The sequence below is a fragment of the Argopecten irradians genome, chromosome 9 (assembly GCF_041381155.1).
Source record: "Argopecten irradians isolate NY chromosome 9, Ai_NY, whole genome shotgun sequence".
In the NCBI taxonomy this organism is placed as follows: domain Eukaryota; kingdom Metazoa; phylum Mollusca; class Bivalvia; order Pectinida; family Pectinidae; genus Argopecten; species Argopecten irradians.
The window spans coordinates 4,966,165-4,985,640 of NC_091142.1; the positions used below are offsets into that span (position 1 = coordinate 4,966,165).

Consider the following 19,476-nt stretch of genomic DNA (forward strand, 5'->3'; position numbering starts at 1 on the left):
TCTTTTTTCACTTCTATACAAAATATATTGATACCCTTGCCAGCCAACATGCAGGCAGTGAAGTGTTGTCAAATCACTGTGACAAAAACGTCACAGAAAAGCTTAATACCAAGTTATTAACATATATATTCTTACAATATTTAGTTTTCAATTTTTCGGCCATTTTGCTGAATTAAAAATATTTTTCAACGTCCTGTCAGATTCAGGTTCAATAAGTGTAATAAAAAGGATTACATAATTTCATTGTGTGAGTAAATGTCTATAACTTTGTTTGTTTGTTTGTTTGATTATTTTAACGTCCCATTAACAGCCAGGGTCATGTAAGGACGGCCTCCCATGTAGCGTGTGTGAAGTGCGAGAGGTGCGTGTTTTGGGAGACTGCAGTATGTCCGTGTTGTGTCTTCTTGTACAGTGGAACTGTTGCCCTTTTTATAGTGCTATATCACTGGAGCATGCCGCCGGAGACACCAAGCAACATACCCCACCCGGTCACATTATACTGACAACGGGCGAACCAGTCGTCCCACTCCCTGTATGCTGAGCGCCAAGCAGGATCAGAAACTACCACTTTTATAGACTTTGGTGTGTCTCGGCCAGGAGACAGAACCCAGAGCCTTCCTTACAGGGGCGAACAACATTTACTCACATGGCATAAGATGATCTTTTCACGATTGTGGATCGAGTGTAAAGTGGAAGGAAATATCTACATTTATATTGCAAATTAGTTATCAGAATGCATGGGATAATACAGGAATTAACCAATTAAGATCTATATTTGGCTTCGATCACCACTATGAAAGATCTTAGTTGATAGTGTAGGTAATTTCCTTTTAGCTCCATCATCAATCCGATACTGTTATCAGAAACAATAAAATCAACAGCGGATACATTAAACTCTATCGGTATCAGAAACCTTGTAAATTAAACATCATAGAATTTAACCCCAAATATGAATGAAATTCGACCATCACGCTGTAAGATAAACATCATATATAATTAAACCCTAAATCCTAACAAAAGGTTGTAAATCAAACACTATGTATGATAATTTCATATTGCTCATGGGATTCAACATTGAATTTGAAAGGAAATCGACCGAATACGTGACTGGATTAAAAACCTGGTTTAAACTGAATGCTTGCATGTTGCTGAATTTCAATGGCTCGGATCATTAATACATTTTCGCAAATCGATACCTCATACTCCGTATCTTACCATAGGTAACAGCAAATGGCGTAACATGCTTCAACCACAATGTAGTAAGGGAGGCAACCCTGATTTTATTTCAATATTCGAAGCAGATGTTAATATTGACTTCAACATGATAAACGCGGTTGAAGCAGAAATTTAAGTACTACAATTTATCACTTCAAACACCAAACGTACTTTAAACACGCAAATTATCATATACTTAGGAAGCTGTGTTTTGGTGACATTTGCATTTTGAAAAAGGACGTTTGGTTAACCTTTTGTTATGGAATATGGTCTGACGAAGCAGGGGAGGGAACCCAGAGCCATTTAGCCGGATACGAATCCTAATGTCAAGACCAATAGTGAGAGAGTATATTCGACGAATTTCGTGTTGTGTCTTCTTGTATGGTGGAACTGTTGACCATTTTATAGTGCTATAGCACTGAAGTATGCTTCCGAATACACCAAGCAACACACCCCACCCGATCACATTATACTGACAACGGGCGAACCAGTCGTCCTACTCCCTGTACTCAGAGCTCTAAGTGGGAATAAACACTACCACGTTTAAAGACGTTGGTGTGTCTCAACCAGGAGATGTAACCCGTAGCCTCACAAAGGCGAAGCGCTCAATAGAAGGCCAAAAGTGAGGCGGTGTCAAGAGAGACGTTAGAGAAAAATGAAACCCTGAATTAGAAAGTAATTCGACCAATACGTGATTGGTTAAAAACTTGGTTACCTTCGATACCTAATAATCCGCATTATAACACTGTCATTACCTTAATTCTCTACATCAATATATTTGTTGACCATGGATGCAAATGAATCTGCAATGTCATTTTAGAAGTGCTTGTAATCATGAAGGATGATATAATCCATACTGATTGGTATGCTAAGCCTAAAGACTCACATTATCATTTGAACTTTCATTCTAGTCATTCAAAGGGCATTAAGATTAATATTCCTTTCAACTTGGCGTCATGGATCGTAACCATAGTTAGCGATGCCGATAATGTCAAGATCAGGCTGAAGAAATAAACACATTATCTCAAAACGCAAGGGTATCCAATATCCAATTCTATTAATTGAAAATGGTATACGAATGGCCATAGAAAAGGGACCTTTTACATCCCGCATTAAATAAGAGGAAAAAAACCAGAACAAGGTAAGTCGTTTTGTTTCTACATTTAATCCCCGTGATCATAACGTATTTCTAGTCAACCGTTATAAATGTGATAACATGATAAGGGAAAACGACCAAATGAAGAAGGTATTAGATTGTTGTGTATTAATCAATAATCAAAGACAACCTAAACAAGAGAGCACGAGATTCGGAGGTTCCAATTTATCTTATAATGTCTTGTATTTCTGAATACTAAACACCACGCTCTTGAACTCGTAGCAACATTGTAGAAGGAAGTTAACTGCAGTTGAAGAATAGTATTAATTTCAAAGTTAAACGTAAATGACTTGTAGATCCAGTAATGTAATTTATGTTTTAATATGTAGTAATTAGTCTATTGATTTATATTTTTATATTTTATCAAACTGTGCATAAGCAACTTTTATGCGTGTAAACAATTATCCATGCATAAAAGTTGAGATTTTAACACGAATACTTATGTTTGCATTTTTTAGTTAAAAAAAAACATATTTTCTAAAATGACGATAAAATATTAATTTTGTTTACGCAGTGACGTCACGAAGTTGTATCGCATTGGGTAACATGGATTGCATTGGATACCGTGTACACTGCCCTGGATTATTATTTCTCGACATATTGCCAGGAGCTGTCCACCTCCGAGTTCGAATCCCATATGGGGCAGTTGCAAGGTACTGACTACTGGTTGGTGTATTTTTCCAGGGTACTCTAACTTGTACTTCCTTAAATTACCTGGTTGTCAATCAGACGGACGTTCAACAAATAAAACCTAAAATTAACCGATAAAGAATGTTCTTTGATTGGCCTCCTGGTCGAAACATCATAGTCTATACGCTACATAGTGTTTAAAGTTCGTCATTAAATAGCAGAACATATGGTTTGCTTGTCTTCATACTTGTTTTTCCTTGATTAATTAATATTCTATTAACAGCCATTGTCATGTAAGGACGGTCTCCCATGCATGAGGTGTGTTGCGTGTATGTGTGGGCGGTGTTTTGGGAGACTTTCATCACTAAGAATTAAGAATGAAAATCGCATAACTAGAGTCGGATTAGATAGGGATCCGTATAAGACAAGATCTGGTTTGACAGGTTTTACAGTTTCTTTATCCTCGATGGACTACATAGCCTTTGTTTATTATACAATGCAGGACATACACACATTTGCTCTCTCACAGTGGGGATCCATCCAACTATTTATAAAAGATTGTGATTTTTCAATATATGATACTAAACTGGTATGGTATAATAATACAGAATAAATATTTTACCTCTTCGCTACAGTAGTTAACAGTACGAAGTGCAGACTATGTTTTGTCTGATTAAGTTGCCTCAATTAATCTACTGCTTCCGAACTCTTACTGAGAAAGTCATTGTGATTATAGAATATTTAAAACGTTGTTGTTACCGTCCAGGGCTTTATTGTTGTCGATAATTAATGAGAACTTCTATCTAGGGAGGGGTTCGCAATCTAGCTACGGTCAGCTGTCATCCGTGTCACGCCAGCACAAGGAAGTCTTATATACCATCGTAAACGTGAAAATATCTGCGGGATGATATTTACGTGTATTACGCGGTAGGCCTTTTAGCGTGATACTTTTCCCGCACGCAATATTTTGTAAATATACGAAACAATGTTTTACAAGATCGGATGTATTTTACCACAAAAATAATAACATCGCGAAATTCTATCATGTAAGTTTAATTTGAAATCGTTAAAGTGAACAGTCGGGCAAGGATGGCTAAAGTCGGTAAAAATGGTGTGAATGTATCCAGTATAATTTCTTATAAAATGGAAAAATAAAATCTCTCGTCAAAATCTGTCTGCGTACGAAGAAATTAATTTAAAGTATGGGAATTCTAAAACGTCCTCCCGGCTCACTATGTCCGTGGTTACATTTCCACACAGCCTCGCTTTCGATGCTTTCAACTTTTCTTTACTTTAATGGTCAGAACTGGGAAACTAAGCAGAAATTGACCGTCGTATTAATATGTGAGAACTTTTGGAAGGCCAATGAACGCATTTAGACTGGTTTTCATTGCCCGACTATTCACTTTAATTTGCCATTCTCTAGTATGAGCAAAGGCCTCGTACCATTATATTTTTTAGAAAATCGGTGTCAAGAAGGCGAGTGTCAAAGAAAGCGTTAAATGACAAAAACTTACACGAATTAAACAAATTAAGATACCAAATTTAGTCGCCTTTACAACCATGCAATGTGGATAGCATGTATATTACTAGATTAGTTCATGCATGACCTCTTACTACTATTATATCTAAATAATCTATATATGACGTCGCATAATTGTCACAGTAGACGGAAACGTCACATCCGAGCTGGATTTCTACTGTTTTTTTTAATAAAGTTTTACTTATATTTCTATTTATAAAAGTTATGTGATAAATAGTTTATATAGAGACGAAATATAAAGTTTTACTTATATTTCTATTTATTAAAGTTATGTGATAAATAGTTTATATAGAGACGAATTTAAAGTTTTACTTATATTTCTATAAATAAAAGTTATGTGATAAATAGAATCTTACACTCGTGACTATGTGATATGAAATTAACTCGTTAAATAATTTGATATGCCACTCGCCTATAGGCTTGTGGCATATCAAATTATTGAACTCGTTTGATAAATTTCATATCACTCATGTAAGATCCCCTATTTACGGTACAGAGAGTTGCCAGGATATTGGGGATAATGTTTCCGAGTTGATTCAATGCGATCGAATTGCTCTTTTTTGGTAATACAATATCATTTCATCGGCTAATACAAGCTTCGACTTTTACAGCATTTCATGACCCTTGAGTAGATTATCCCTATGATTCATATCCACATATGAAAGAATCTCGTGTTCATCTCGGTTAAAGCTGTGTTACATTGTTATCCAAAAGTTGATTTCTCGGTATTTTTAACGTCAACTTCAGAAACCAGCTTGTTATATTAAATTTGTACATCGTGATTTACGGGTTAAAATGTCGCGCAATTTTCAGAGTTTGAGAATTGATCTGAAGTCTTATTTTTTTAGAACTTATTGCCGTTTTTTTTAAATGCAGGACATATATTCGTCAAAATTATGTCAAAAAGTACCCTTCCATACGTGGCTAGGAAGGATTGAGATATTCGGATTTCAAAATTTAAGACCCCTAACGAGCCTCGGGTATTGCATAATAAATATTATAGTAAAGGGCAAAAACTGCATTATGTACTGTCGAAATAAGTCCCATTTACAAAACTGTTCAATATATTTTCATGGTCATGGCCTTAGAGACCCTTATATTGGTTGATAATACATGAAACAGTAGTTTAAGTGCCGACACCATAAATTATACATATAGGGTTATCTCTGCTATCATAAATATTTCAACTTCCAGAGGGTTTTAAAGTCTTTTGAGAGTATCGTTAATTGATGTGTAGCTATTTCATCGACGAGGAAATATTTGGTATGCATGAGTGCATCACAATATACTTTTTAGGAATCATCGTTATTATATAGGCAGGCTGTCAGCGTACTACATGTACGACCTAGGGAGGGATGCTTCAACTAGACACGGTTGATTGCCTCTCAAAACCGGTCGCGTTTCATTAATTTTCTAAACAGCAGGGTCGCGTCAACAAAGAGTTCATTTTGGTCATGGAGTTCGAGCATATACTATGATATAATTGGCATTTTTTGTAATTGGTTAACTTTATACTCTTTTTATTAAAATTGATAAACTTACTTATTTATTAGTGTCTATCATTTCTACAAAATAAATTTGCCTTTTTATTTGCCTGTGCATTATCAAGTATGAACCGGTTGCACACCAAACGCATCAATTAATGCTTTTCATGCATAAACTTGTTTTCTCTTAAGAGAATGCTGGAAAAAAATTATTTGAAATATATAGTTTTTTATGACTTTGGCTAATTGGTTTTTCACGTTCAATCAATATGTTATACAAAATATAAATATTTTTGATACAAAAGTTTCATAATAGTAAGTCTTTCGGAGGGGGGGGGGGCAATAACTTCCCTTGGGATATTAGAAGAAGCATTTACTATGTATATCACAAAATGAACATGTATTACAAATTATTAGGTTCAATGTCATCCATGTCAATTTATTAACGGCCTATCATGTAGTGTACAATGCGTAGAAGCTGTCACTTTTATAAGTTTCACTATACGTAGAAGCTGTCACTTTTATAAGTTTCACTATACAACACACAACACGAACATCCCACAGTCACCAAATACACGCACCTACATAAAATACACCCCATACACTGGATGTCGTACTTGAATGAACCCAGCTGTTTACAGGAAGTCAACGTAATAAAATAAAAGATATATTATCACAGTGGATACATAACCCAGAGCCTTCCCCACAGAAGCGAGCACTCTAGAAAGGTAAGAGCTCCACTATACAAGAAGACACAACACGAATATATTACAGTCTCCCAAAAAACATATCCGCACTGCATACACATCGAATACATGTGAGGCCCTAGCTGTTAAAGGGACGTAAATATGGCCCAACAATCAAACAAAATGAGACCAGAAATCAGGCGGTTAGGATCTGAGAAAGTATAATATCCTTAATTGCGTCGATTTTTACGAGCACAGGCAATTGTATTGCCTTACATGTATCATAATGACATGCCCTATCACAATGCGGATGCTATTGTCGCATTGATAAAAGGTTTAATTATAAGACACACTTAATGTTTGGATTGGTTACTTATATTTACTTCCTATTAAAGCCAGGGTCATTATACATGTTTCAGTGTGTTAACACTATAACAAGAGTTCCACTATTGCAATGAAGTGTCATGACGCAAACATACCGCAGTCTCCCGAACCATTCACGCACTTCACACACGCATCACATCGCATACACGAGATATCATCTTAAAATGTCCATGCTATTAAGTAGGACGATGATCTAATCAACAAAAGTCAACAAGATACGAAAAAAAAAGAGTTTTTTTACTGAAAAAAAAAGAGTTTTTTTACTGAAGTTATAGCATATATTTCCGTCTGAAAAATTAATAATAATTTGAAATAAAAAATTGATATTCACCTTTTAAAAGCACAAGGTTTACTGGAACAGAATGCCAAGATATTGGTTACACTTTATTATTACTGTACATATATATGTGTGACTCGATATATCTCTGGGAAATGTTTACTTGACGTATGATTAAACTTCCACAACATCATTCATTACAGATGTACCTTTGTCATTTTAATTTTGAAACACCACCATAGTCTTCAAATACGAGTTTAATATCGTGCTATAAAAGAAGTCTTGCTATAAAGCCAAACTCATTGCTGTATGTAGCCTTTAATCCGACATATTAGCATTCCACTTCATAGATATATGCAATGTCAAACAATAATAGATTAAAACATCTTGTCTTTAACAACCTGAGCTTAACATATAACGTGAAGTCTCTTTTGAAGATTTTTCTATAAAAGATAATTATTCAATGAATCCAAACGTGCAGTTCAAACACATTTCTATTAATTAAGAACATGGCTTTATATGCAGGGCTACTAAAAACATACGGATTTCAGCGGTGATCGCATTGAAGCGTTTTTTGCGGAAGTAATGTTGCACGTTAAAACATGGTTGCGCTAATTCATTTTTTTATTGTTTATTATGATGTGCCAATGGCTGCCCAATTTATTAATTGCGCTAATCTGTACAAGATCGCTTTTGCAATAAAACAGTATATTTACATTATTCGAAATCCTGTCCGTGTTTTAATGATGTTCGTTTGTTTGTTTGATAAAGTAATAAATGACATATTAAAACCAATGTCATGTAAGGACGGCCTCCGATGTGTGCGATGTGTAGCATGATTGTAGTGTGCAGTGTGTGTTCTCGGAGACTGCGGTATGTTCGTGTTGTGCATTCTTGTATAGCGGAACTCTGGCGGAACAGTGCTACATCACAGAAGCATGCTGAGGAGACCCCAGAAAACACACCCAACCCGATCTTAGGTAAAGGTGACGTTAAAAAGGAAAAGTTAGTTAGGCAGAGAGAAGAGATCCTATTTTTTTTTTTTTTTTTTTTTTTACGATCACACAATAGGGGCAGGGGTATGTCCGTGTTGTGTCTTCTGGAATAGTTGAAATCTTGCCCTTTTATAGTAGGTACAATTCTAACGCCCTACCTGCAATGCAGGTGTTTTATGCAAAATGCATTGTTGATTTAATTACGTTATTGTAATGTACATTCCGTATATTAGTCTTATACCTGAATTTAGTATTACCCATTCCGTATTTTGTATGAAACCGGAAGTACCACATGATAATGAAGTATTCAGCATGGGGTCCAGACAAGTGTGATTGTCATCTATGGAATCATCACAAAACATCTAGTGTTACACACCCCTATAGAACCCAAGTTATAACCAGTGGTAATTTCTTCTCCTGCTTCGCGCTCAGCATTAAGAGAACAGTGTAAAACTTTGTTTAAGTTTTGTAATGTATTATTAAAACAAAGGAATATCAGATGGCTATTGTGTTCTTTAGGGCGTTAGAATTGTACCTGCTGCCCCTATTGCATGATCGTAAAAGGCGACTAAATTTAGGATCTTATCTTTTCTATCCTTCCTAACTGACTTTATCCTTCCTAATGCCTCCCATGGCACCGCCTCACTTTTGGCCTTGAGTTGAGCGTAAGCCCCTGTGAGGAAGGCTCTGGGTTCTGTACCCTGGCCGAGACACACCAAAGTCTATAAAAGTGGTAGTTTCTGCTCCTGCTTAGCGCTCAGCAAAAAGGGAGTGGGACGACTGGTTCGCCCGTTGTCAGTATAATGTGACCGGGTGGGGTGTGTTGCTTGGTGTCTTCGGCAGTATGCTCCAGTGATATAGCACTATAAAAAGGGCAAAAGTTCCACTATACAAGAAGACACAACATGAATATACAGCAGTCTCCCGAAACACGCACCACATACACGCAACACACCGCATACATGGGAGGCCGTCCTTACATGACCATAGCTGTTAATAGGACGTTAATTAATCAAACAAACAAACAAACAAATCTTTAATTAAAGTCTAGGTACTCATACAACACTAGCTTCATTTTGGACTCTTCAGCTCAAACTCCAACCAGGGTAGCCATGTTGATATCATCCGCATTTTGCATTAAAAAATCTTGAAATCCTGAAATTCTAATGTGTTTACCTATACATTATCAAAATTGATATTTTGAACCTAAAGCTCATTCTGAATTTCCAAATTCATATCATCGTTTCTAGGAATAATTACCTGTCAGAAAACATTTTTTACTTTTGAAATTCATAATTAGTCACAGCCAATCAGCCACTGGGTTAAAATTCTATCCTGTGCTCTATCTTGTATAATTAGGGGCCATTTCGATGGTCTTTTCTCATTTAGTTGGTTGTTTACATTGGTAGTGTGGCGAATTATATTTCCGTTGTCAGTATAATGTGACCGGATGGTGAGTGCTTGTTCGGTGTCTTCCACTTTATGCTTCAGCCCTGAAAAGGACAAATTCTCCAAAGAACATACAAGTGACTGTACTGCAGCCTCCAAAAATATACAGGCGTTCATACATTCACACTGCATACATTGGAGGCCGTCCCTAAATTACCTTTGGTTATTAGGACTTTTAACTAATCGACCAAATGAAAACGAAATTGAGCTCTCAAAACACCCGAACCAGCACTATACACGAACCATTGCATATATAGGAGGCTGTCTTGAAACAACCTTAGACGGTAAAAAAAATATGATAAGCGTAATCGACCAACCAATGTAATTCTACGTTGCTGTTTTCCGACATGGGATCAATCCTGTTTCCCAAATGGCACCACTGTTCTGTTTAATAACAAATTCATCTTCATTATTTAAACTCAATACGGGTGTAAAAACAACCAAGTACAATATTAAAATGAATAATTCATTATGTTTTGAGAGAGAAAAAATCAAGGCGTAATGATTCAGTATTGTCAACTTTTTACTAAGTTGTTTCTTGAAGTTCAAATTAGGCTATATAGATGGTGTCAAAGGAGACGATACGCCTTCAGTTGTTGAGCCTTCGCCCTTGTGAGAATTTGTTTGTTTGATTTAATTAACGTCATATTAACAGCCAAGGTTATGTAAGGGCGGCCTCGCATGTATGCGGTGTGAAGCGTCGGTGTGTATGGTGCATGGTTTTGGAGACTGCGATAAATTCATTATGTCTTCTTGTATAGTGGAATTCTCTCCGTTTTTATACACCAAGCAACACACCCCTGTGAGGAAGGCTTTGAGTTCTGTAAACCGGCCGATATACACCATAATCTATAAAAGCAGTCTTAGCGTTCAGCATTAAGTGAGTGGGGCGACTGGTTTGCCCGTTGTCAATATAATATAACAGGGTGGGTTGTGCTCTCTCGGACAGTATGCTTCAGTGAGATAGCAAAATTATTGCAAAGTCACAACAAGAACATACCGAAGCCTCCCTAAACACAAAAACGCATTTCACCGTATGTTGCTGTATTAAGGTATGTTATACAGCCCTGCAGGTAGGGCTTTAGAATTGTACCTGCTGTCCCTATTGCATGATCGCAAAAGGCGACTAAATTTAGGATCTTATCTTTTCTCTTCTTCCTAACTGACTTTATCTTTCCTAATGCCTTCCTTGGCACCGCCTGGCCGGGACACACCAAAATCTATAAGCGTTCCCTGTGAAGAAGGTCCTGCCTGGCCGGACACACCAAAATCTATAAAAGTGGTAGTTTCTGCTCCTACTTAGCACTCGGCAAACAGGGAGTAGGAAGACTGGTTCGCTCGTTGTCAGTATAATGTGACCGGATGGGATGTGTTGCTTGGTGTCTTCGGAGGCATGCTTCAGTGATATAGCACTATAAAAAGGGCAATAGTTCCACTATATAAGAAGACACAACATGAATATACCGCAGTCTCCCAAAACACACATCTCGCACAGCATACACGTAACACACCGCATACATGGGAGGCCGTCCTTACATGACCATAGCTGTTAATAGGACGTTAATTTATCAAACAAACAAAAAAAATTGATACTCTGTAGAGATGTTGGCTAGTTAGTGTTTCTTCCCATGAAAAAAACATTGAAACGCTATATTTCAATAATCCACGAAATCATACACAATCTCATTTTCGTTTCGCCTGACCTTTTCGTGACGACTTAATTTTCATATTTTATTTCCACGCTTTCGAGTCATATAATTGTACTGCATATTTGTTCATTTGGCGGCGACAAATGTTCGCGATTTTCAATCGATCGCAAGATACGTGAAATTGGATCACACGCAAAACCAAGTTGGTTTGCAGAATAATTAATGATTCTTGCACCGAATAAGTATGTTTCAAAGTTCTGAAGCATAATTTTTTGGAGGCACTACGACCTGATACTTTAAAGCTGGTTATTTTCGGGGGTCCAAAACTAATTCTAAGCGAAATGTGATAAATTTATTACTTTTTTTTGTTGATGAATTTTTTGCGATTACACCAATACCCGCAAATTCACGCAATATGGTAGGTTAAATTAACATATATATATATATATATATTGGTGATATTTAATTAAACATCAACTGTGAGAAATGAATTTGAATAAAAATGTTTATTAAACATCATGCCAAAGTCTTTATGAAAGCAGTGTTTTAATCCTGATACAATATTGATGAAGGTGGTAGACCATATATGAAGTATTGAGTTTAATCAATATCATCTGTGGTTTTATTGCCGTACAAGAAGGAACCTCTCCGCACTAAGGTGGTGGGATAGATACACACATTATCAATTCTACTGGCCTGAACCTCTGCTTAACACTTCAAACTTGTGTTACAAAATCATTATTTAAATGATGATGTTTCAAAGCTGATGATTTCTTTCTGGAGATAATAATTAAATATCGCATCAAAGAATGTTAACTAATGCTAATGATCTTGTTCCAATCTACTGAGTCACTCGAGAATTGCGGCGATCATACAAAAAGTGCCAATTAAAACATTTACATAAATGGACCAGAGTATAAAAAATACTTATTAAATTCGTATGTGCCTAGCACTAACTGGATTGTTGGAAAATCAATATGCGGGATATATTTGTCATGAAATTAATATGCCAGCTTTTCGGATTTAATTTTTGCCGTCGATTTGAAATGTTGACACCAGACGTCGAGTCTAAATTTAATTTGAACCAGTTGTTCTAATTGATATAAGGATTTGAAGCATAGTACCTAGTTCTTACCTAATACAAGGCGTCGATTGGTTTCTTCCTGTAAATTGATATATACGACAAAAATTTGAAAACTGTATAAAAACGATATTCTGAAGCTACGCGTTTATTCTTGCTCTTGGATTTAAAACATTACATTGATAATATGGCCCAAGTCGGTTACTTAATTTTAATTTTACATGTTTGTTGCTATTGTGTACCTCTGAAAGCAGTATCAGAAACATGTCAAAAACTGAACCAGACGGGTTTAATTAGAAACGCGATTGTGAGTGGTGACAAATTCCTGGATTTGAACACAATATCGCCTATAATGTGTATGAAGAAATGCCTGTCGCTAAAAGTGTGTAAATCTGTGAATATCTATCCTGATTCCTTGGGTTGCGAGCTGTTTTTGCAGGATTCCGTAGAAGCTTCTAATGGCATTGTGACGTCATCGAGTGGAATGACAATTGATGCCGTGGACATTCCGAAGGTAAGTCTTAGAGTTATCATATTATAAAAAAGAAAAGAACATTTAGATTAACATCTATTTCGCCTGAGGACGCCTGTGAAGGAAAAAAAACATTTTTCAAAGTATGAGTATTTGGTTATTTTTTTTTTCATTTGATAGAGATAGGATTCTGCACAGCTGGTTATTTTTGCGGGATTGTGATTTTCCCGATTTTGCGGGTCATCGAAATGATCGCAAACATATAATCATTGAAATGGTTGACTTATTATACACGTATATACCCTTGACACCAAATCGCAAAATTTTAATTTGATAAAAAAAATTCTAGTCTTGAGTCGAACACAAGTTGACCCGTGAAAATAACAAACTATCTAGTATATTTGACACAGGTATTACTAAACTACTGCTAGTTTTGATATTCAAAAATATTTAAGCAATAACCCTAACCGCTCGAACTGTTTCAATTATGTCTAAATATCAAGGAATTACTAACCGCGGCCATTTTCTTTTAGTGAAATCCACCAGGGAGAGTTTTTTTCAATTTCGCTTCAAGCATGGCTATCTAGAATTCCAAAGGGATTTTTTTGCATTTCTTAGTGTATTCATGAATTCATAATTTATAATATTTTGTGATATGTTCTGACCCTGTACAACCTTTTGTTTGTTTTGTTATCAAAAACTATTTTCAGGCTTGAATTACATCGCAAAACCTCAAGGAATATGTAGGGCGTTAGAATTGTACCAGCTGCCCCTGTTGCATGATCGTAAAAAGCAACTAAATTTAGGATCTTTTCGTTTCTCTACTTTCTACCTAACGTTCCTCTTCTTAACACAATCATATTTTAGCGCAACATATGCTAAATTCTGATTACCGCTAAATTATGTAAGTTGAATGTATTTACAATTTATTCTATGTGCGTTTGATATTTCAGGAGTATGGAGGAGAATGCAAGGACCATAGCTGCCTAATACACGAACAATGCATTGAGAAGAAGCTTGGAGGTTACACTTGTATTGGATATGGTAATTTTATTGATTTCTTTTCATTCATTTTCATAATTGTGAGATAATTTTATAAAATGGGCAAGAGTTATCGCTATTGTAAAGAGAAAACAAAAACACGAATAAACCGCATTCATGCACGCAGGGAGGTTGTTCTTGAATTACCATAGCAGTTTATAGGACATTAAGTCAATCGACCATTTTTTCCCATATCTTTTTGGTGTTTCGCAATTTACCGATACTTACTGTCATTGTTTAAAAGCATTCAAAGTATTGAGTACTTGCTTTAAAAACAAGTACAATAATTCAATATTTATTATATTCACTACCTACCATTTTCCTCGGTTTCAACAGAAACGCTTCTTTTCTCAAGTTATTACCAGTGAATTTGATGTATCTATATAAGGTTTTTAGACCGTTACTTATATATGTATCTTACAGAGTTCTGTACGGGACCCCCGCCCACATATGGGGACAACATATTCACCATCGATAAATCAAAAGGAGTGCCAGTCGCTACTTACTGGTGTCCGGAAGGTTCCGGCTACCATGATGGAGAAAGACATTCATATTGTGATCCAATAGCGGACACGTGGAGTAGTCCTACCTCAACATGCGCAACAGGTTAGTACAGTGTTTTAAAAATCAATATCAGGATATTGTTTAAGAGCAGGAGAATTGTGTCCTGTCAAATCCGTGACCAGGAATCGAATACGGGTCTCTGTCGTAAAAAAAATACTGCTCAGCCGAATAAGCCCAAGAAGAATACTCCGTCAGCTGAGTGACAGAGACCTATTTAATAGTATGTACAAACCACACTGCCCCACTCTTTTCACATACCTTTATCATTTAATGCTAAAGTCTTGTGTTTGTCCAAGTGGTGTTAACAAGTTCATGGATAGTACATCGTTTACTGTTGATACCAGTGACAGTTTACGTATAGGGATTGAATGTAACGCGCTCCACGGGATATGTAGATAGTTTCTGCTATGAGAATTACAAAAATATTTCAATCCATATATCTACATAATAATAATTTATGAAAATGAAAATTATTGAAAGGTTATTATATCACATTTAAAATCATGACACCCATATACGACGAGAAACGAGATTAATGGAACAGCTGGACAATAATGCTGTTCCACAACGTCGCGTTTTCAAGCGTCCGCTTTCCGGTCGACCTTTTTTTGCAAATGATAAACGATAAACAAGAAATATAGTTGAAATAAGGTTTGATTGACTTATTAAAGTAAACCTTAGTTGATTCTATACCAAGGAACAACACAATAAAGATAATATATAAAAATATTTTGGGGGACTACTTTTTATTGAAATGAAACTGACGTGATGTTTGAAATCAGCTCATCAATACACGAGAATCGTTGTATTCATAGTGTATTCTTAGTGTTTTCATAGGAAAATGTTTGTTTTCGTCAGTTGGTTGTTTCATATAGTGACGAAACACTCAGAATGTAAATCTATTGATATCATTCCTTTTTTTTTATTAATCGATAGATATTACATGGATCCGGTAGAAAGCAAAGCATTTATGTAATAGAAGAGTATACGCCCTCCAAATTGTTACATGCGTGCATTGTGTTTGTCTTTACCTGTGACCTTATTATAGGTACATGTTATAGAAGCATATCTGTACTGGATTGGATCTTTATAATAACATTAACATAGAAATATTGCCACAAGTCATACATGTTTATGAAAAACACACCAATACAGTTTTTATAGAACAAATTACATATAGTGAATTACATACGTATATTCTTGTTGTGTGAAACACTGAATAATGAGGGCTTTAATTGAAAATATTCACTGAATAACAAAGATTTTAATTTTAGTTTAACTGAATTTTAAATCAGTATTATAATCATTACACATTGATCCCGTTATAGGTATACCTAACGGATGTGGGTTCCCCCCTCCTATATCTGTACCACATGGTATTACACGTCACTATATGGGGGACCTATTCAAGGCCATCTACACGTGCCCCAGTGTCACTGACCCGGAACCCCTTGAACACTGTCCGATCACAAGCTGTACAGGAGTTAAGGAGTGGACGCCTGGAGCTAACCTCTCTTGTTCAGGTATTAGCTTTTAACGATTTGGAATGATGCAAATGAGAACTGAATGATAACTTGTAGATTCTCGGTGAAGTTCAAGGTCGAAAGTGTAATTTAAAAAGTTCAAAAGTGTTGATCTAGGGAGGATAAAAAGTGTTGCTCAAGAGTGTACAAAGGTGTTGATCAGGAGAAGGTACAAAAGTGTTCAACTAGGGAGGAAACAAAAGTGTTGATCTAGGAAGGGTACAAAAATGATCATCTGGAGAGGGTATAAAAGTGTTCATCTAGGGAGGATAAAAAGTGTTGATCTAGAGAGGGTACAAAAGTCTTGATCAAGAGAGGGTACACAAGTCTTGATATAGGGAGAGAACAAAAGTGTTGATCTAGAGACAGGGTACAAAAATGTTCATCTTGAGAGGGCGCAAAAGTGTTGATATAGGGAGAGAACAAAAGTGTTGATCTAGAGACAGGGTACAAAAATGTTCATCTTGAGAGGGCGCAAAAGTGTTCATCTAGGGAGGAAACAAGAGTGATGATTTAGCGAGGGTACAAAGTGTTGATCTTGAGAGGGTACAAAAGTGTTCATCGAGGAGGGAACAAAAGTGATGATTTAGCGAGGGTACAAAGTGTTGATCTAGAGAGGGTACACAAGTGTTCATCTTGAGAGGGTGCAAAAGTGTTCATTGAGGAAACAACAAGAGTGATGATTTAGCGAGGGTACAAAGTGTTGATCTTGAGAGGGTACAAAAGTGTTCATCGAGGAGGGAACAAAAGTGATGATTTAGCGAGGGTACAAAGTGTTGATCTTGAGAGGGTACAAAAGCAAAATTTGAAATAACTAAAGTGTGGTTTATAATGGATAGATGATTATGAATGAAGTAATAAAAAGGATATTGTTATTTATAACAAGGGCCACAGGCCATTCATACTTTAATTCATTAAATACTTTTTTGTTAGGAATATCTTTAGTTTATTCTAATTAATTCTACTGTAACTGACCTGATCGATATTTTTGTTACCCATGGTTGGTACCTTTGTATTAGGTTTATGACGCGATTTGCTGTCGTCAAGGACAAGATCGTTTGACTATTACTGTAAAACTTGGATACATTGTATATTATAAGTCCACGCCCGAATGATTTCATTGCAATTCCCCAGAGATGTGAGAAAATTAAAATAATTTGCTTTTAATTTTGTTTCCAAATTCCCCAGTGCCTTTATTATGAGAGCATTACACGTATTAATAAGCTTGTGTTTCAACTGGAACATTACTCTTTAAAAAAAAAAGTCTCATTTAATTTGCCATTAACTGTCATGTCTTACTATATATATATTAAAGAAAAAATATATCGGTCAAATACTATTCCATAGTTCCAGACAACCTTCAACTGAATAATTGATAGTTTAAAATTAATAAATAGTCAAACTAATATCGGTTCATGAAACAAGATATCGATATTATACTTACTTTACCCCTTTGCACATTTATTGCAGTTTTGTTCAGGTCTTGTCCTTATACCTGTTTGTTTTTTGTTTGCTTTAATGACGCCTTCTGTTTTCAAATTTATTTATCGATTTTTAAAATTGCACCTTGGGGCTTGGGGGAATCAGCAAACTACATGCATTGCTTCATCAATACTACGAAAGCTTGATTTCTGTTAGTACTTTATATACCGTATAGCCGGTGGGTTAAAATTTTCGCGATTTGAATTGAAAATGAAAAAATAGCGGTTTTAAAATTTCTCGAATCTAGTTTTAATGGAATGGTATATGATTCAACCATTGCTTGTGATCCTGGTTGGTAACAGGACGTTAATTAATCAAACAAACAAATAAATATTTCGCGATCATGTAATGTCCCGAGAAGTCACGTAATGCGGTACTTGGTGTGTGGAAAACGTTTGTAATTATTAAGGAATTTGAACTCGTATATTTAGTCATTCACATATTAATCTCCATACTTATTTCATTTCCAGCCAAGGACTGTTACACTGCCACCACTTACGATGGACGCATGACGTGTACCAATAGTGGTAGGACATGTCAACGCTGGGACCAGCAGAAGCCCCACGCCCATTTATACTTCGTAACTAGAAGTGACTTCAAAAACTACTGTAGAGTATCCATTGATCAACCAAATCCTTGGTGTTTTACCACCGATATCCTTCTTCGGTGGGAATTCTGTCCAATTCCCAAATGCTAAATGTTTAAATGTTGCTTGATGTGTTTCTGCAGCACTTGATTAACAAATCCCTGGTGTTTTGCACGGATATTCTCCTACGATAGGAATTCTGTTCAATTCCCGAATGTTCAAAAATTAATTTGTGGGTTTTTTTGGTGTGTAACAAAGGTTTAGTATAATAAATGGTGAAATGGACGGAGGCTGTGATCTAAAGAAAATAAATAAATATAATTGGAATGCACCACGCTTGCTACTGGTCATAAACTGTATCATCTATGATGTAATACCTCGAGAATGAATATTCATGTCGGCCGACCATTCGCACGATGGCCAATTATTAATAGCCATATATACAGTGATGAATATGCTAACAACAATCTACATGTTTTCTAAACAACACAAAGACATTTTGGACTTATTTCAGTTTCATCTAAGTTAATATTGATTTGATTTAAACATGTCTTAAACCATTAGTTTGTCTTGTAATAGACCATTGATTTGCCTGGTCATATACCATTAATGTGTCACTGCGTAGACCATTATTTGATCTCTACAAAACCATTGATTTATCAGACCATAGACCATTGATTTGTCTGTCCATAGACCATTGATTTGTCTGACTATAGACCATTGATTTGTCTGACCATAGACTATTGATTTGTCTGACCATAGACCATTGATTTGTCTGACCATAGACCATTGATTTGTCTGACTATAGACCATTAATTTGTCTGACCATAGACTATTGATTTGTCTGACCATAGACCAATAATTTGTCTGATCATAGACTATTGATTTGTCTGACCATAGACCATTGATTTGTCTGACCATAGACTATTGATTTGTTCTGACCATAGACCATTGATTTGTCTGACCATAGACCATTAATTTGTCTGACCATGACCATTGATTTGTCTGACCATAGACCATTTGATTTGTCTGACCATAGACCATTGATTTGTCTGACCATAGACCATTGATTTGTCTGACCATAGACTATTGATTTGTCTGACCATAGACCATTGATTTGTCTGACCATAGACCATTGATTTGTCTGACATTAGACTGTTGATTTGTCTGACCATAGACCATTGATTTGTCTGACCATAGACCATTGATTTGTCTGACCATAGACCATTGATTTGTCTGACCATAGACTATTGATTTGT

The 19,476-nt window shown here is 35.9% G+C and overlaps 1 protein-coding gene across 1 annotated transcript; it reads left to right on the forward strand.

Annotated features, from left to right (window-relative positions):
- The first annotated feature begins 12,901 nt into the window (after positions 1–12,901).
- LOC138331290 (uncharacterized) lies at positions 12,902–19,049 on the forward strand. Its single transcript, XM_069278812.1, has 5 exons — positions 12,902–13,063; positions 13,975–14,065; positions 14,486–14,668; positions 15,955–16,149; positions 18,102–19,049. Exons 1-5 carry the CDS (start codon positions 12,902–12,904, stop codon positions 18,326–18,328), a joined length of 858 nt encoding a protein of 285 aa, XP_069134913.1. The 3' UTR covers positions 18,329–19,049.
- The last annotated feature ends 427 nt before the right edge of the window (positions 19,050–19,476 follow it).